The 19,750-nt window shown below is 44.2% G+C and overlaps 1 protein-coding gene across 6 annotated transcripts in view; it reads left to right on the top strand.

Moving 5' to 3' along the window:
• Positions 1–19,750, top strand: part of NRK (Nik related kinase) — a 100,916-nt gene that overhangs the window by 38,701 nt on the left and 42,465 nt on the right. For all 6 annotated transcript variants that reach the window (XM_068204760.1, XM_068204759.1, XM_068204762.1 and 3 more), the window contains 9 exons: positions 5,489–5,614; positions 6,388–6,498; positions 8,298–8,388; positions 10,430–10,560; positions 13,000–13,054; positions 15,091–15,169; positions 15,852–16,027; positions 17,767–17,839; positions 18,244–18,439. In XM_068204760.1, the coding sequence (XP_068060861.1) occupies positions 5,489–5,614; positions 6,388–6,498; positions 8,298–8,388; positions 10,430–10,560; positions 13,000–13,054; positions 15,091–15,169; positions 15,852–16,027; positions 17,767–17,839; positions 18,244–18,439 (1,038 nt within the window). The remainder of the gene's footprint in view (positions 1–5,488; positions 5,615–6,387; positions 6,499–8,297; positions 8,389–10,429; positions 10,561–12,999; positions 13,055–15,090; positions 15,170–15,851; positions 16,028–17,766; positions 17,840–18,243; positions 18,440–19,750) is intronic.

Below are 19,750 nucleotides of genomic sequence, written 5' to 3'. Positions count from 1 at the left end.
CCCCTGAACCCCAGAAGATCTCCTCCCAGGTGAGAGGAGGAGATCTCCCCTGAAGATTTCCTCCCAGGTGTGTCAATCACACCTCCTTTCCCCACCCTGACCCCTGCCAGCACTGTCTGTCACTCCTGGAATTCCAGAAGGGTGTCGAGTGATTGGGCAGATTCAAAGGATGCCCTCCACCCCCGGGGGCATTGGGCCATCCAGGTGTCCTTTGTCCCTTGAGACCTCCTCTGCCATACCTGGTTGATGGCTCCTGATCCCTCCCCTCCTCCCCTGCCCCAGGTAAAAGGGAGAGCAACCACGCGGTCTGGGAGTTCTGTTGGAGCAGTTGCTGGATTCAGAGCCTGCGGGCCAGAATAAAAGCTTCCTTTCCTTCACCGTCGCCTTAAAGCTTCTCCAGCAGAGGGAAACCTGAGGGAGCAGACCCTCTGGGAGAGGAAGCTCCACCCTGCCACCACCAGAGCTCCAGCATGTCTGGACTTGTCCTCATGTGCCCAGCTGTGACATCCAGCTAGCCAAAAGTGCCTCTGGGGTGAAACACCACAGTGGCTGCTATTTGATTCAGCTGCAGGGGCCAGACAAGCCAGGGCATGTCCCGTTCTCGATATTGGTAATACCAATAGCCTACTTACTTTGAAACAAAATTTAAATGGTCCTGCTTTAGGAATCACCTTATAGACTGGCAGGATTCTGAGATCAAAACAAAGCTATCTAGGTCTGATTTGCTGCTGGTGACAGAGCCAACATCATGCTGGGGAACCTGTCCTGTTGTTTGAGGGGCTGTGATAACAGGGCATGTTGTTTTCACATTGAGGCCTGTCATGGGAAGGTGAGGAGCATGTTTGTGAAACTGCCCAAAGGGGTTTTCCCTGGTGCTCTTCCCCCACTAAACCCTGAACAATTCCAGCTCAACTGTGCTCAAGTGTTCCTGCTTTCTGGCCTTGGCACAGGGTGAGTGCAGGGCTTTCTGCTCTTATTTCCACTTTCCTAATGCAGAGTTGGCTGTATTCCTGCTGCTAGGGCACAGGCTGGCACTGACATGTCTGGATGCGGTCACTTCTGCTACTTCTGGCACTTTTGTTCACCAAAAATTTCTTATTCTTTCACCAAATCTATAGGGTTTCTTTTTCCAGTAAGAAGTCCTTTCATCAGAAATTGCCTGCCCTGCTCCAGCTGTGATTGTTCAGATCTGGGGCACTCCAAGAGCTCAGCAAATCTGCCCTTTGCTGTCCTGAGCTGCAGCCCCAGGCTGGTTTCTTAAGAGCAGCAGCAGGATGCTGTGGTCATTGTGGGATCCTCTGGACATCTGTCAGGAAGTGCTGCTGTATTGAGTTGCACGGGGGTGGGGGGAGCCCTTTGAAATGGTTAAAGGGGAGCTGATGGCAACGTGTGCTTGTGTGACTCTCCACGCAGGCTCTGCTTCCTGTTTTTTGACAGAGCCAGACAAGCAGAGTGCTTGCAGAGAGACTGGATTCTTGCTGCTTGTCTCTTCAGCTGTCGGTGCAGGTGATCAAAGAGCTCTTCTCCAGCACATCATTCTCTGTCTTTGCTTTCATTCTTTCTAGAGAGCAAAATAACATTTAAATGTGAAACTTGTTGTTAGACCTGCCCCAATACCAAGGCAGTCCCTTGGTGCAGTATTTGTCAGCCGATGATCTCATTTCCAGCTGTGGTCAGAGGAGTGTGTTTTCTAGTTCTAATGCCATTGCAGATAGGCCCACATCTTCAAAAACAGCCTTTGATCATGAGCCTGTCATCTCTGTGCATGCAGCCATCTGTGCCCGGAGCGCGTTGGTTTGTGAAAGCAAACAGCTTTTTGCACCTGCACATCTGCGAGCCTGCTTTCTTTCCTTGAGCAGCATTATTTATGAGCAGACCCCTGAGACACGGGGCTGCTGGTAATGCTGGCAAGAGGCGTGGTGGAAAGTGGAAATTCTGCGTGTGGGCGTGCAGTGAGAAGCTGAGGGTGCTTTTGTCCCTAGTCACTGTGCTTGAAGGATGTACGTGGCACTGAGGCTTAGCAAGTCTGGGTTCAGCTCCTGGGCGAGCCTCATGACATTACCCATGGGGCACAAGCACTCACGTTTACCCTTCTGCCTTGGCTTTTCCATGGCATAGTGTTGCAGTGTGAGGTAATGGTTTACCCCCGAACCCCGGGTTTCTCCCCTGAAGATTTCCTCCCAGGTGTGTCAGTCACTCCTCCTTTCCCCACCCTGACCCCTGCCAGCACTGTCTGTCGCTCCTGGAATTCCAGAAGGGTGTCGAGTGATTGGGCAGATTCAAAGGATGCCCTCCACCCCCGGGGGCATTGGGCCATCCAGGTGTCCTTTGTCCCTTGAGACCTCCTCTGCCATACCTGGTTGATGGCTCCTGATCCCTCCCCTCCTCCCCTGCCCCAGGTAAAAGGGAGAGCAACCACGCGGTCTGGGAGTTCTGTTGGAGCAGTTGCTGGATTCAGAGCCTACGGGCCAGAATAAAAGCTCTGGATTAAACCCTCCATCAGAACCGACTCCTTTCCTTCACCGTTGCCTTAAAGCTTCTCTGGCAGAGGGAAACCTGAGGGAGCAGACCCTCTGGGAGAGGAAGCTCCACCCTGCCACCACCAGAGCTCCAGCATGTCTGGACTTGTCCTCATGTGCCCAGCTGTGACATCCAGCTAGCCAAAAGTGTCTCTGGGGTGAAACACCACAGTGGCTGCTATTTGATTCAGCTGCAGGGGCCAGACAAGCCAGGGCATGTCCCGTTCTCGATATTGGTAATAGCAATAGCATAGGTATTGGGTATACCAAACTCTCCGAGGCACTGGGAAGCCAGAGTGCATTTGTCTGTGAAATGCCCAGCTGCTGTCCTGTGTAGCCCTTTGCCTTACAGCCTGACTAGCACCTGAAGCTCAGCCTGCTGTCTGCTCCAAGCAGTGTCTCCCCAAGGCATTCAGCTGTGCTGGGCAGTGTTACTTGGGCCCTGCAGGCCAGGATGGGCAAGGGAAGGAGAAACAGGTGCAGGGAGAGATAAGGTTCTGGCCTTCACGGTAAATAAAGGCACAAGAGAAAGCAGGAATTGGCATCTTGCTGGTTCTAGGAAAGGAGCATTACCCATGTGGAGCTCCTCTTGCTGTTGCCAGTGGGTGTGGAAGAACCTGTGGGGTATCCAGGTGGTGTTCATGGACCGCCACATGCTTGGTTTTGTTTTAAAAACATGGAGGTCAGATTGCAGAGGAATAGAAAGTACTTGGATAAGAGCTTTGCCAACATGGTTCCAGCATCCAGGAAATCAATTGGGTAAAGGAAGAGGAGCTGAAAAAGAGACAGCAGCTATGAGGAAGTGGTTGGGATCTGCCAGCTCCCTGAGGGGAACTTTGTGAAAGCTACAGGATGGTGCTGAGGGCACAGCAGGGAGCTGGGCTCCACCAGGGCAGATTTCATACTGATGGGCAGAGTTAAAAAAACCCAAACCCTTAACATCTGTAAATGTTTTAAGTAATATGGAGAAGGCCTTTACCAAAGATGAATGTTGCCCCTCCACACATTTGCTGGAGTGGGCAGAATGCAGGAGGGACAGCAGAGGAAGAAAGGAGTCCTCCCTGTTTGTTCCTCTTTCTGCCCTTCTTCCCTAAAGATCCAGAAGCTTGTGTGGATGGCACAACCCTTGTGGTCAGGTCCAGGATGACAGTTCTCATGTCCTGATTCTCTGCCTCCTCCTTACCTGCTTGTGTCCACCCTTTCACTCCTCCTGTCTGGAGTTCCAAAGGGAGTAAAGCCTTGTATCCCTCAGGCACAAGCTCTCGCCTCCCCCTGATTGTGCTCTGTGCAGAGAATCCTACCCCTGGAGGATTTCCTGCATGCTGTCTGCAGCCAGCTCCCATTTCTCCTGGACACTCCAGGTGCTGCACTGGGCTCCTCTTCAGCCTCACTAATTCAATCATACAACGTCCAGGGCTGTATCAAGCCAAGGATTAAGGGTCCTCCTTTCTCCCTAACTGCAAACAAAAGATAAATTAACTACTTAGCATAATGTGTGCAGCTTGAGAGCCTGTGTTCAACAAAGATTATTAGGAAACCTGAAATAGCTCCTTTAGCTTCTACTAGAGTTATTTTACGTCTCTGAAGGCTTAGTACAGTTAGCCTTTGGTCTGGTAATGTGTCTCCTGTGTGTTGATGTTGCTGGGAAAGACTTACTGGTCCCTTCTGTTGGGAATGATTTTTATGTGGTCAAGTTTAATAAGACACATCATATGCATATTCTTGAGGGAATTTGACTTTAGCCTGTCAAGCTTAAATGTGTTGCTCCAGGTAAAAAGGTCAATGTGTCTGGCTTTGTAAGCAGTCCATTATGGTGGTTAAAGGAATGCTTCAATGGCAAAACTACTGGAAAATAGAAAAATGTCCTTTGGGGCTGAGTTGTTCTCGCTGCCTCCTCTTCTTTTTTTCTTTTTTTTTTTTTTCCCTTTCAGCTAGTAACTGCTGAGTGGGATGTTTTGCAACAAGGTAAATTAGTTTTCAAGTTTGTCCTACTCCTTTTAACTGATACGAGGATACCTTAGAGCACCACTCATTTCCTGTTAAAGTGAGTGAAGTGGCAAAGCCTAGGCGTTTCACTGGGTGTTGTGCACCACAACCAACCAGCTCTGAGGGGGCCTTTCCAAATCAGGCAGTTCTCCCTAAAAAATGGGCATTTCCTTCTAACATAATTATTAAAACTTGTGCTTCCACTAGTTGTCTTATTGTGCACAATGCTGTATGGGCAGAAGAGAACGTCTGCCCTGGCGAGACTGAAACAAAGACAAGGGAAAACAGGCAATTGGTGCCTGGAAGATGATGTTTGGGGTGTGCTAGCTCCCAGCATGCCAGGGGCTTTATAGATGGCTTGGTCTTAGCAGGGGGAGAAAGCCCATGGTGCAGATAGGGCAGCCTCACAGCTGTAAGGAAGGAGCAGATGATAACCCAGGCTTACGCTGGAGTTTGATTTGTGGCAAGTCACCTCCTCCTTGGCTTTGGTTTCCTCCCAGCAGGACCCTCCACAGGACTGGGAAGACAAATTGTCTGATGTGTGCACTCAGTGCTTTTCCAAGTATTTAAGTAATGGAGTGTTAGGAACAATTTTATTTTTGTTTGAATCTGGTTAGTTTCTCCGAGACTAAATTACTGCATGCAGAAGCCATAAATGGGGGAGTAATAGGTCCTGTCTAAGCTCCCTGAAGAGACAATGTGCAGTTTTTATGCCTGAGTGGGGACATTTTTGATTCTTTAGGTCAAACCCTAGCAATTCATTGGTTTAGACCCATAGATCAGGGTGATTCAGCTGTCAAATTTAAGAGCCATCTATCAGCTGCAGTCTCATAATCCCAGGGTAACTTTGTTCCCAACCTCCTGCTCAAAGCAGGGTCAGCCATGGGATCAGACCAGGTTGCTCATGGTGTCCAAAGACAGAGGTTGCTTTGCAGCCCTGGGGCTCCCCTAAGGAGCCTCCTGCTCTCTTTTTTTTGTTACAGAATGAAGAGGAGGAAATCAAGCTGGAGATAAACATGCTAAAGAAGTACTCCCATCACCGGAATATTGCTACATATTATGGGGCTTTTGTAAAGAAAAGTCCTGCAGGCCAAGATGATCAGCTCTGGGTAAGTGTTTAGTGTCATTTCTGCTCATCAGATTTACAGCTTCTCCTTTAGAGTTCCAGCATGTTTGGCTTGGACCCTGTCTCAGTCAAGCTCTGAAGTCATTGTTCCAAAGAATAACTTATAAAAGGGAGAAATTACTCCTCCCTAGACATCTTCCATCCCTATGATTTCCTTTGAGGATGGACATAAAGTATGTTATGATTCTTGTGACTGCTGCTGTCATTCTGATTTGTTTCTTGAACCTTTTTTTTTCCAAGTTAAATTCTTCTCTAATTTTTTTTACTGAAGTGGAAGAGCTTGTCCTTTTCACCTTCTCTCATTCTTGTTGCTTTCCTCTCCTTTTTTCAGATGGAAAATGAAAAAAAAAAGGAAGCAGAGGAATTGGCAATAAAGAAAAGAATAATGAATCCTCCAGTTTTTTGGCTGCAAGATTTTTGAAACTCTGCAGCAAAATGAGAAATTTCAAATTTTTAAAAAATTCCCATGTTTTTCAGTGCTGTTAACTCTTGCTTTTCCAATTTTGTATATACTAAAAAAAAAAAAAAAACAACAACTACCTAAAACCTGCAAAAGGAGAGGAGCACTAGTGAGGTTTTTTATTTATTTAGCAGTGTGTGTGATTCGGGAAATGAGATTTTAAGTCACTTTTCCCAGAAGGCCGCATGCAGTTTGCCATGCCTGGGCTGTGCTGGAAGTGGGTGTCTGCAGGTGTTCTCTCTGCTGGCCCTGGCAGAGCTGTGTAAAGGTGCCCTGTGTGTGTTTGTCTCCTGCAGCTGGTGATGGAGTACTGCGGTGCAGGCTCTGTCACCGACTTGGTAAAGAAGACAAAAGGGAACTGTTTCAAGGAAGACTGGATTGCTTACATCTGCAGAGAGGTTCTCAGGGTGAGTCCTGCCAGCAGAGCTTCGCTGCTCATTTGCAACAAAAAGGCCTTTCCAAGCCTTTGGTTGCTAAAATAGGTCACTAATGAGCATTATTGTTTAAAGGTTGTGATCCATGGGGCTTGTGGGCTGTGGTCCTTGAGTTCAGAGGAGCCCTGGGAGCTGGCATGATGGCTGCTTGGCATCCTGTATTGTTGTAGCTAATCCCATTTTCTGTATGAAGAACAGAAAATTCCTCTTTCCTATGGCAAATAGCCATCTTCTGAAATTCCAGACACTGGACATCTAGAAAAGGAAATAAATGTTCTGTTTTCAGTATGTCTGCCCTCCACATCAGAAGATCTTCAGCTCGGTGCTTCAGCTGTTCATGCTTGTAAGATCTTTCTGTCCATAATTCCTTTACCTGCACACACTCAGGGGTCTCTTTCCCACACTATTAGAGGCAATATTGACTGAGCAGCATTCCAAAATCTTAGAGGTGGCCCTGCTGGGACAGTATTTCCCAAGAAAAATCTTGGGGCTATATTTCATTCTATTCGGGCTGAAGACTGCTTTTTTTTTTTTTTTTCTTTTCCTGGAAAGTACAGAGGATAAAACAATTCCCAAGTGTAATCTAGTGAACTAGCCTGGAAAAAAAATATGATGTTGGAGCCAGTCATTCTGAATTCAAAACCCATTACAGAGTTACTGATCTGTCTTCCCTATAATAGAGTTTTACATCTTTTCTAAATAATGGTAAGATAAATGCATGTTCTGGGAATTGGAATTTAGATGGCATGCTGAAGTAATGCTTGAATAAGGGTAAAACTTAGTTTCTGGGGCATAGGGGTTGAGAAATGTGCTCAGCAGAGAATATTTGCCTTCTTACAGGGATTTGGCACTAGCCTGAGGATTATAATCATTATATCTGGAAAGTGTGGGGAGTTCTGCAAAAGAATAAAACCTTAATGGTGTGGTCAGGTTGTTCCTCATTGGTGTGGCTGTAATGTCTCTGTTGAAGCAATTGATGTTAAAACATTTGGTTTATGATCACGCAACTGAAAACTGTGACAGCATGTTGGTAAAACAAGGGATTGGATTTAATCATGCTTGTTTCAAGATAAAATGGCCCAGTTGCACATGGATTGACAGTGCTTCCTTCTGGAAAATTTACAAGCTGGTGGAAGCTCTGTTTGAGGCCATTAATATTAGAGAGGCTAAATGCTGTGAGTGAAGCATCCCTGGATTACTATAATGGATTATTTCAGTGTGTTCTTTTATGTCTATGATAGTTCAACCACGGGCAATTTTGAAATGCAGGAGGAGACGGCAAATATTAGCTGACTGAAAACAATATTTGCTGCATTCCAAAAGAGGTCTGACATGGTATTTTTAACTTTCTCTACTCCATTTACCACTGAATTTCTCATTTTGTTGAATGCAAAATTTAGGCCACTGCAACCAGCCAGCTGCTGTCTCTGGGCCTCATACAGAGCATTCTGCTTTGCTCTTTTTCCCTTTTGTTTGCTTTTGGCACAGAATGTAAGAAGCATCCCTTGATTCTGAGACAGAAGTTTAAAATACTCCTACCTCGTTCTCTTCACACTTGAGTCAAGATGCTCCACCACTGTCAGGCATGTGGTGAAGAAGAGAATCAAACTTATGGTTGCTGTCCTCTCTCCTCCCTGAAAATGTTGCTAGTAACACCTAAAGGATTTACTTATTAATAAAGACTGAAAAGGGCAAATCTGTAAAAAGGCAACAGTGCTGTACTCAGGGTAATGTTAGGAAGAAAGAAAAAGGCAAATCTGGTTTTCTTTTAGGGCTTGGCACATCTTCATGCTCACCATGTCATCCATCGAGATATTAAAGGACAGAATGTTCTTCTCACAGAAAATGCAGAGGTAAAATTGGGTAAGTCTCCTTAAATGAGTGCTAGAAACCTGTTGGTTAAAATTTAAGATTTCCATCTTGACTCGGAAGGAACTTTCAGTAACCTAAGTGCAGCATGTGTGCCAAGTGTGGTTAATGCTTGTGCTTTCAAGGTGTGTGTAATGTAGAAAGAGTTGAAAATGTCAAGTGTTCTGCAAGGGTGTCCCCCAGCCTGAGGGCAATGTAGGCAGTCACACACAGAACCAGCCCAGGAAGTCACAGCACCATCAGGCCTTCACAGAGAATCCTGGCAGGCAAAAGACTTCCAAAGTAAAAAAGTTGGGGGAGCAAATTTTGCTAATCCATTTTTCTAAAGGAAGTGGTCTTAGAGATTTGCATAAATCTGACAATAGGTGGAATTACTCATGTGTTACTCACTGAGTAACAGGCATCTCTCAAAAAAATTGAAGGGTTTGCTCATTTCCTTGTATTACTGTGACATGTCAGTGTTGACAACTTCTGACTTTCTGAAACTAAACTCAAGTACGTATCTCTCTTGAGAAGTCTTTCATGTTTTGGAAAGACATCACAGGGAAGTGTTTTAAAGGAGAAATCTTAAGGGGAGCACTTCTTACTTGTGATGATCTTTACAATCCCTCTTTCTTTAACTAAAACAATTTCCTGTAGAGTTGGAAAACAACAAATAATAAACATGGCTTGTGGATGTGGGGGTAGTATGTTTGGTTGGAGCAAGTAAAAATAGGTACTTTAAATTTCATTGTGGTTTAATCTTGTGGCAAAAACCTGGCTTCACTGAAGTCAAGGGGAGTTTTGCTGTCAAATTAAATGAAGGCAGGATTTTTCTTGTAGTCTCTAAATCACGTGTACTAATTGTCAACTGTTCCCTCTTAAAACAGGTAAGATGGGAGTGTTGTGTGTTTTTGTGGTCTTGTATAGTTACTACTTACACCATTCTACACATGGTTGACAAAACAGTTAAACCTTTCTAACTCTGGGTAAAAATGAAACAGATTTACTGAGTATAGTGATTTTTAAAAAGAAGAAAAAAAGTTGTTTCCAGAGAGATTTAGCTCATGTGTCTTAAGGCAAAGAAGCTAGAAAGCCAAGAGGTTCTCAGTTCAAGCCTGTTCCACCTCAGTGTGAGAGTGTGCACTTGCCATCAGAAGCACAGAATGATCCCAAAGGTCAGTTCCACCTTTTTCTTGGAGAAGGTTTGCTAAGCAGGCATGTGAATTATAGCACTACAAATAATTTTGGCTTGCAGATAATCTGCAATGAGACAACATCAATGAGAAAATCTACTCCTTGAGGGTAACCACGAGGCTGTCTCCTTTCAGTCCTTCTCTCTCCCCTTCCTTTGTCTCCTCTGTGAATACCACTCCAGTGCTGTCCCAGTGGATACAGTTACTGTATTTTGGGGTTTTGTTCAAAGAGAAATAAAATCACATAATTATTGGTTGTATGGACCCTTTTCATATGTGAACAAAACCATTTTGCTGTACAGTCCTTATGAAAGTGCCACCCTTTCCAGCTCAAAGAGAACCACACGACTCACTCATTGTAATGATCTAAGATGAGAGTGAAGTTGTAGATTCTCCAGTTTGTTCTGAGAAAGTGTATGAACACAGGGAAGGATTTAGTCCATACACCTCAGAATGAAGTGATTTAGTGGTTCTTTCCAGCTTTCACAAGTAGCTATATTAGACACATCCAAATTTGTCTTGTGTGTAGATACTATTTTTCTTTCAGTCTAGCTGAAGACCTTGAGTCCTACTCAGTGTAGCATTTAAATTAAGTCTAAATTATTCCATAATGTCTTGTAGAACAGTTCCTCTTGCTGTAACCCACCAAGCAGATTTATTTAATTCTTCTGTCAAAAAGAAGGGAAAAAGAGGCAGTTAAATCTCAGCCATTGGACAAGACGTGCAGGAGGAGCTCAGATTTCATATCTGTTGTAGGCCAAAGGTTTGATGTTCTAAACAGTATAAAAGTGACCAAGCACACGCTGTGCCATGTGAATACAACTTTTTGCTAATTTCTTTACCTCTTCTTGGCTTTTCAGTGGATTTTGGTGTAAGTGCTCAGCTGGACAGGACAATTGGGAGAAGAAACACATTTATTGGCACCCCGTATTGGATGGCACCTGAGGTCATTGCTTGTGAGGAGAACCCAGACTCTACATATGATTACAGAGTAAGTAAACACTCCATAAGGTAAGAAAACATGTGGGTTATTGCTGAAATCGTGCTCATTTGAAAAGTTCAGGCTTCCTGCCTCTTAAACCACAATAATACTAGAACTGTACAAACAGAAGTATTTGTAATATGTGGGTGGAGGCTCTTTTTTAAGAGTGAAGTTTCACTGTATTTTTTATGAATTTTTAGTACGTGAAATACACTTTCATGAACTTCTCTGCAATAAAAAAAGTAGTAAGAAGTTTGCAGGTCTGGATAGAAAAGAAAGGAAGAGAGGAGTTCCAAAGGAATACTTGAAGTAGTGTAATAATTATATGGAAAATTCTTGCCCACTGTGGTAGAGCTGTTTTGCTCTGTACTTAGCTGTGAATACTGAGTTAATTGGCAGTAATTAGTATCCCTTTGCTCATTCATGAGCATGTGACTGCAAGTGGTTTCCCATCCTGGAATGATTTCTGGTCAGTGTCAGGGGTGCTGAGGCACAGAATTTTCAGTATTTCAATTTGTGGGCTTTACCATGCAGCATGATTTCCAGGGATGGTTCCTGGCAGGAATCTTCTGGGTGACACTGCAGCCACTCTTTTAGTTCAGGTGCTCTCTCCATTGCCACTTTGCACCTCTCCTTCCAACTGTGGCTTCTGAAATATTTCTGAGAAGAACGTGTTACTGCTTCCATTTCCTGGTGATTCAGAGGCTGTGGTTCTCCCTTGCTGAGACCTGTGCTGCACTGGCCCATTGAGGTCATGCTGTGTGTGTTTCAGTCATGACTTCAGAATTTTTTTTTCCATATCATACCAATCTTCTACTGAAACCTCTAGAAGTTAATGTCTTGTCTTCATTCCCTGTCCCCAGTTATTTCCTCCTCTGAATGTGTACTTACCAGAAAATATAATCATAAAGAATGCGCACCCCTAATTCTTGAGCTTTCTTTGCCTTCAGTAATAATCCTAGTTTGTGTGCTTCCAAGTAGATACTGCAGATGGTAGTTTAAAACTGATCAGCAGAGGGTTTTGGAAGCACTTTTGCAAACAGTGCTGTGACTCAGAAAGGTGGCTCAGAGCTGGTCTTTCCCACAGAGACTTAGACCTGATAGGATGGGCTAAGTAGCAGGAAGCTGCTCTGGAGCTTCTCGCTCTTCAAAAAAACCAGAAAAAACAAACAAACAAGACAAAACTAGTACAAATATATCCACAAATATATCCAAATGTGTTTGTGTACACAGTGAGCTTTACAAACACTGCTGTCATCCTCCCTTACACCTGTCTGCCTCTCTGCTTGGAACTCCAAACCAAAATTCCTTGTAGCCTGGATGTTTCTCTCACTGTCCTCAAAACCTGCAGTACTACCCCTTGAAGACTCTTACTTTTCAGTCATTTACTTAATTACAAGTCAGGACTGTGGATCTATGAAATCCCCACCAGTTTTGTTGTTGAATCCCTCCATGAGCTTTGATGTGAACTGGCTTTCAGCCTGTGTGAAGAGTTCAGAGCAGCTGGTCTGAGAGGGCTCTGTTGATAACGGGAGATTTAGAGTGCTGGGCTGGGCTGGGCACGAGCTGCTATTCATGTAAAGGCTTATTCCCTCTAATCTTTGAAGGTTTTCTGTCACTCTGTTTTTTTGAAAGGTGAGTTTTAGAGAAGCTTTTCAAGGTGGTTTGGCCATGTGCCTCTCATTTGGCTACATTTAGATACAAAGAATAGTGAAATAATGCACATGATTAATCAAGTGGAAACCTGTGAAGTTTTTACAGCCATTGATGGTGGCTGCAATTTACCTTCCACGATCAAAACCTGGCCCTTGGCATCCAGATCAGCTGATAAAGAGAACTCCACTCTGTTAACTGAGCTGGACATTCATTGTGGCATAAATCTGACTGCATGATGTACTCTTCTCTCATGTGCCCAAAAACGTGTGACTAGAGACTTTGTACAGAAAAAAAATCAGACCCCAAGGCCTGATTATAATTCCTGTTCCAGCAGTGTAGAAACTCAATAATGACTGCTCTGAAATAAGCATTAAACCAAGAATTATTTTTGGCCAAAAGGAGAAGGGTGAGGCATTGCTGTGTTTTGCTGCCTCATGAAAACAGATTTAGGACATATATTTAAACAGTGCCTGCTATATTCTGTCTGGCTCTTGTTTTTTGAATGCAGAAGGTCTACATTTTGGGGCTGGCTGCTTAAATGATGGATCAGCTATTCAGAGTTGCATGGGGAATGGGAAGCTTCTGGCTATTAGCACATTTCCTAAAAGCTCAGTAGGGAGTGGGAAGGGAGCAGAATATTTGTCACTCCAAGTAAAACAGCATGATCCAGGAGAGATCTAGGGAGACTGTTAAAAAAAAAAAAAAAAACCAAACCCAAGATGAAAACAAACAAGCAAAACAACCAAGCGTGGATGCTGCAAGCTGCAATGTGCATTGTTCCTTTTCCTGCAGAGTGACCTGTGGTCTCTGGGAATCACTGCTATTGAAATGGCTGAAGGAGCTCCTCGTAAGTGATTTGGTATAAAGGTGGGGGTGTTCTGTGTTAAAATAACTCATGCTTGGCTAATGCATTGATGCACAGAATTCTGGTTCTATCTGTATCTTTATTAACACTCTATGACTTTTTTCTCATTTGGACTCTTGCTTTCTTCTTCCTTTTAGACTCTTTCTGTCTGTATTTTGGTTCCTTGCCTTTATTTCCTGGGAAAACAAAATGTCTTTTCTTAAAGCTCTTGTTAGCATTAGTTTGTTGATTTCTGCCTGTGGATACAACTAAGCAGAAGTGATTGATATGTTAGCAGAAAATACTGGCAGGAGTGCCTTTGGGTTTAGGTCATTAAAAAAAATTATGGCAGTGGAAGAAGGTAGGCTTAAAGGTTATATTTATACTCTGAAACTGACTTGTTTCTCACAGATTTTGAGGCTAATACAGCATTTACTCACATGTAATGGCTTTGATCCGTGACCACACTCTCAGCCTGACAGCAGATTGCCACAGGCTCACAGCCTGCTGCCCCCTCGCTCCCCCAGAGATTCTCTTGCAGGTCACGCAGGGATCTCTCAGGGTGCAAAGTCCTCGTGCATTTTTGTTGGCATGGAGGGCTGGTGGCTTTGCCCAGCTCCTGCAGAGCAGATGGGATGTGTGGGGTATCCAGTCACTGCTGAGAGAATGGGAGATGAAATCCATCAAACTGTGGCCTGAGCCTGAGAGCACGTAGGCTGTTTTTAAACAACCCACTTGGCTGTTCTCCCATCAGACTTGGTTTCTAGCAGGAGCCAGATGGAGTCCAGGAGCACTTTCAGACCCTGTGCTTTAGACTGACTGAAGCTTAGTCCTGAGACATGAGTCCATAGGGAGTCTTCTTTGGGACAGACTTTGTAATTTTGCATGCCAGTTCCTCATATATTTGATGTTTTCCCTAGTTTTTACAGGGAAATGCTGTGGATTATGTTCTGTTGCCTTGTGCTTTGTTTACTGTAGTACAACAGTGTCTGGGACCCAGAGCTAGAAACCAGACTTCTGCCCCTCATTTCCACTGTATCATGTACTATTGAACATACCAAGGAAAAAGTCAAAGCCAGAACCAAATCTGAGAATGGCAGGTGGAGACAGAGAAATTAATAGAAGATAGGGAAAGCTTTACCAGAGCTTCCCACTTCTACTGTTTCTGTGATGCTTTAAGTCCATTTCTGTTAAGAGCATCATTGCTGAACACCTAAATATTATAAGAAGTCAGCCTCCATGTAGTTCCTATCTGCTGCCATTCAGTAGCTCTGTTTGGTAAAGAAAGACCTTTTACCCTCAACATTTCTCCCTGTCAGATAGAGTACACTCAAAATTCCATACAAAGTGCTTGGGGATGCTATTTGCTTTCTTCTGAGCTCCTCACAGCTTCAACTTTCCACAGCAGTAGCCCTGAAGAGAAGTACAGTGGGCTGGAGAGAAGGTAGCTTCTGAATACCGGGGTGGAATCTGTGGCAAACTGCCTGATAATGGTGCTCCCATTCCCAGAGCACAGGGTGGATGAAATGTGTACTCCGTCATTCTGCTCTGTGCCCCGGTGCACGTTGTGAGCTCTGTGCTTTGTATCAGCTTTTCTTCATCCTGGGTTTTCTCATGTGCCATGAAAAATGTGGCAAAGAGTTTGGTTAAAATGGAGCTTATCATTTATCTGAAACCAGAAGCCAGACATAATAACTAGATAAATATTTCAATCTGAGCTTTAACTTCTGTTTGTGTGCAAACATGCATTTCTGTGTGGGAAAGATGAGCTTTTTTATGTCCTTCCAAAGCTATATATATAGAAAATATGAAGAAAGTTGTACTTTTTCTTGCCTTGCAGCCTTTCTTTTGAATCTCTTTTAGCTGGAAAGTTCTGTGTACTCAGAGACTTGATTTCTTGGTTGTAGTGTGAATTTGGTCGGCTCCTGGTGGGGTTCTGGGGTGGATGCTGTGATGTTGGAAGTGGAGGTATTTGGAGGTGGGAAGTGAGGTCACAGGGGGTACATGCGTCCTTCCATAATTTGTGTTTTCCTTTGCAGCCCTGTGTGACATGCATCCCATGAGAGCACTCTTCCTCATCCCAAGGAACCCGCCCCCAAAGTTGAAATCCAGAAAATGGTAAAGAGATGTGTAAAAAACCTGTATTTTTGCTGCAGTGGGCTTAGGAGGGCTTTTAGCTCTCTTGTCCAGAAACAATGATTTTGTTAAATCATGTAGTTATCTAGGAGGTGATTCCTAAGCTGTTTCTAAGAGCTGGATTGAGCCAGAGGTCAGATATAGTTGACCTCTGGGAGTTCTTTTTGAACTCTGCCTAAACTATGGCAGTTGTTTCATTTCGGTGTCTGAGGCCAAAATTGCAGGGTAAGCAAGGAAGGCTTAGATGTGCTACTTGGGGTCAGGGCTTTATCAGAAGATTGCTTGGACATTGTGGGGCTAATGGCAGTCACCTGCCCTACAGGGAATTACTTTTTGTTTTAAATGAAGTGTATAAAGAAAATCCTCACCTTATCAAAAGGTCAAGGGCATTTTTGAAAGGCTTGTGTTGGCCAGATCGTGGTTTTGTTGATGAGGATGTAAATTCAAGGTAACAACTCCTCTGAGAGGGTGGTGAGGTGGACTTCACCTTCAGCACTGTGCTGGTCACAGGACTCTCACTGGTGGCAGAACTCCAGTTGTCTCTCTCAGTTCCTTTGTAGAAGGAAACACTGCAAAGTTAGCACTTTCCACCACTCAGGGGTAGTGCTTGGTCCACGAACTGAAAAGGATTATTGGGCTTTCTCCACTGTTGTGTCTTTTTTAGGTCAAAGAAGTTCCTAAATTTTGTTGAAAGCTGCCTTGTAAAGCATTATTTGCATCGTCCATCCACGGAGACCCTGCTGAAGCATTCCTTCATCCGCGACATGCAGAACGAGCGGCAAGTGCGCATCATGCTGAAGGACCACCTGGACAGGACAAGGAAGAAGAAAGGAGAAAAGGGTAACATGGCAAAACCAAAATAAAGGACACTTCAGAGAGCATGTCCTCTTCAGATAGTGACAGCAGAGCACAAGGCAGATGCAGCTGAAATACTAGAACCAGGAAAATTGAGAAATTGTTGTCCTCGATAGTGGGGCCATTTTGAAGATTTCTTTGTTGAAGCCTGGGTCTTTAATGGTGTTTTAGTGCTAAAGTCCTTGGAACCTTGAGTTATTGAGAACAGCCCTGATGCTAGTGCAGGCAAGCACTCCAAGTTAAGTCTGGGTTTCTGCTTTCTTGAGCAGTGCTCCACAAGTGTTCCCTGGTCTCTCAGTTCATATTTCTGTCCCAGATCCAATTGATTTACCTGTTGGATCTCCATATAATTTTGTCTTGTGAGTTCTTTAGGGGCAGCAGGACTCTTTAAGTGTTTTGCAGTGGAGTGCACAAAAGAGACCTGGAGAAGTCCTCCAAGCTCCAGTAAAATACAGATGTTATAATGAATCACTTTCTTCACAGTGTTTATGAAGAAAATTTGTTCCAAATACCAGCCTTACCCTTCAGAGCAAAAGCTGGAAGAAGCAGTGCATGAATTGGGGTGATACTTGTGAAAATGCCTGTGCATGGCAAACTAAGGGCTGTGCAAAAGGGACAGAGACACGTGGCCTATTGACCAACGACCCTGCCCTCTCTCCCCTTTTCCTCTTCTGCATGTTTTATACTGCCAGAAGCACTGTGAGGATCAGGGACAGTGAGAGCAAACTTGGAAAGCACTATGGTGTTGGAAGGTGTCTTATAAATCCTCTGATTTGACAACAGGAATATTTGCACCTAAAATGAAATTGCTGTTGCAAAGTAGAATTACTGACTCCAGTAATAGTTGTAAATTCTGCTACCTCTTTCAGGTATGAATCTCAAAGCACACTGAAATGGAAAGATAATGAGTTGGAATTTCTCACAAATGCCCTTGAGAGGGGTGGAGGAGCCCAAAGATGTCACTTCTTCATAAATAGTTATATTTTGTCCTGAAAATGCTATTTTTAATCAAAACTCCTCTGAAAAGGACAATAGTGTGGAATTGCCAGACTACACACTTCAAAATAGTAACTTCAAAAAAAATGAAGTCACGGTTTAGCATGTAATGGAGCCAACAATGGGGTAGGACCAGTTTGAAATTATCCTGTAAAAACTGCCTTCATGTCAGTCTTGAAGAAGACTTTAAAACTATGGGTCAGCTTTTAAAACATTGTGCTAAAACTAGTATTAGTTTTTGTTTTCTTTTTTTGCTTACTTTATTATTCCCTTTGATACAAAAGGAAACCTGGATTTACTGGTGGCTTCAGCATGGCCATGACAGGTACAGAGCAGCAGAGCAGGGCAGTGCAAGCTTTTATGTCCTATCTAAATGTGTTTTTGAAGAACCCCTCTGCTGGTGGTGCTGTGGGGGTTGGGTTTCTCTGTGGGTTTAGCCTAATTTGTTTCAGATTATGGAAGTAGGTTAGTTTTGCAAAACCAATACAGTCAGTCACGGGAAAAGGTGTGTGTGTGTAAAGGGGCTGCCCTGAATCGTTATCTGAACTAGATTTTGAATGATGTACATGGATATTTTGGCTCCTCTCAGCCTCCCACTACAACATGTGGCTTTGAAATTCCAGTTCCTCCTTAGCCTGTAGTTCAGGATGAATGCTCAGAAATAAAGTTCAAGATCATGTCTTAAATAACAGCATCCTCCTCTGGTGTTTGTTTATTCTCTTTTTTAGAAGAAACAGACTATGATTACAGTGGAAGTGAGGAGGAAGATGATGAGCTGAATGAAGACGAAGGAGAACCAAGGTTAATTTTATTACTGAAATAGAAAAATTGACTGCCCAAGCTGTTCTCATTGAAGGCAGCTCTCCTCAGCCAGAACAGCTTTCTTAACTTGCTCTGAATCCCTAATCTCCTGGGTGCCCTTTGGTAGCTTTAACTGTTTCATAGCTGTCAAACATAACTGCAGAGTATAAAATGTCTCTAATAAGCTGCTGCTTTAGTTTCCTTGCAGTAGGGGGGAAGCTGTCAAATGAAGGACCCAATAATCAGCTTCAGGCTGGTTTGTAGCACATGAAGTGTGGCTGAAGAGTCAACTGCTAGAGACAGATCATGATTTGCTAACACAGGGCAACAAACATTCCCAAAGCACCTTGTTTTCTCTCTTTAATGCTATGTTTTGCCATGTAGAAACCTCCTCTTTGTTTCAGCTCCATAGTTAATCTCCCAGGGGAGTCAACTCTCCGCCGTGAATTTCTGAGGCTGCAGCAGGAGAACAAAAACCGTTCAGACCCTCATCGGCAGCAGCAGCAGCTGAAGGACCAGGAGAAGTACAAGAAGCAGCTGCTGGCAGAGCGGCAGAAGCGCATCGAGCAGCAGAAGGAGCAGAGGAGGAGGCTGGAGGATGTAGGGGGCTGGCTTGTGTTGTTATTCCATGTCTCATCACAAATGAAAAATGTTCCTGTAGGGAGTAGGCTTTGCAAGGCAAAAGGGCTGTGTTAAATTGTCAGCTCAACCTGGATCGTAGTCTTGCACCTTGGGAGACCTGTGTCAACTTTTGAAGACAGTGGTTTTAGATGGGCTCTGTCCTTTCCCTGCTGATAACCTGCCCTGAACTCTGTGAGCAGAAGAGGAAGGGCATTTTGCTTGAGTAGGTTTGGTGGTGGTAGCCCTGGCAGATGAGGTGAGAGGTCCCCATTTCTTCCTCATACATGTTTCCCAGTTTGCAGTCTGTTGGTCTGGTCCAGAGTCTTGGTCCTGCTTTTGTTTAAGATATTAAAAGACAGCTGGTTGCCTTTTCAGCTGCCTGACGCTGTCTTAGAAGCAGAGCTAAATCATAAAATCACAGAACCATTAAGTTTGGAAAAGACCTCTAGGATCCAGTCCAACCACTAACCCAACCCTGACATGTCCACCACTATATTTTAGTCCTAAGTGCCACATCCACATACTTTCTTTAACACTTGCAGGAGAAGTGATTCCATGTCTTCCTTGGGCAGTCTGTTCCAATGCTTGACCAGCCTTCCAGTAAACAAATTTTTCCTACTATCCAATCTATACCTCCCATGGCACCACTTGGTTGTTACCTGGGAGAAGAGCCTGACCCCCACCTGGCTACAGCCTCCTGTCAGGGAGTTGTGCAGAGCAGTAAGGTCCCCTGAGCCTCCTTTCCTCCAGGCCAAACACCCCCAGCTCCCTCAGCTGCTCCTCATCAAACCTGTACTCCAGACTCCTCCATAGCTCTGTTGCTTCTCTCTGGACCCCAGCCCCTCAATGTCTCTTTTGCAGTGGCACAACACAAAATTCACCAATGTATCTCTTCTCTTGAGTATCTGACAAAACTCAAGCATTGTGTGAACATTTCAGAGCTGACATCTGTGAAGCATAGTGCTGCTCCAGCAAAATGAGAATGCTCTGGAAAAAGAAAAAGCCCCTTACTTCTTGAAATGTTGGGAAGACATTTGTCACTAGATTAGTTGCCAGCTGTCAGGGAGATCTCACATGCCTCATAAATAACAGATCTGCCCTGGGCTGCCAAAAGGGCAGAGGTTTCACTTCAGGTTTGGCAGTCACTGTGGTGGCAGCTTGTCCCTGCCCACTTTTGCTCTGTGGTGTGTCGGGTGTCCCTGCTTTAGAAACTGCAGTGCAGGAAATGGACCTTGTGATTTATGAGCACTAGGATAAGTAACTGGTGGGTACTAAAGTAAAGTAAAATAA

This window comes from Anomalospiza imberbis, chromosome 14, assembly GCF_031753505.1.
Source record: "Anomalospiza imberbis isolate Cuckoo-Finch-1a 21T00152 chromosome 14, ASM3175350v1, whole genome shotgun sequence".
In the NCBI taxonomy this organism is placed as follows: Eukaryota; Metazoa; Chordata; class Aves; order Passeriformes; family Viduidae; genus Anomalospiza; species Anomalospiza imberbis.
The sequence above is the reverse complement of the archived record's forward strand: the minus strand, read 5'-3'. Positions and strand labels throughout refer to the sequence as shown.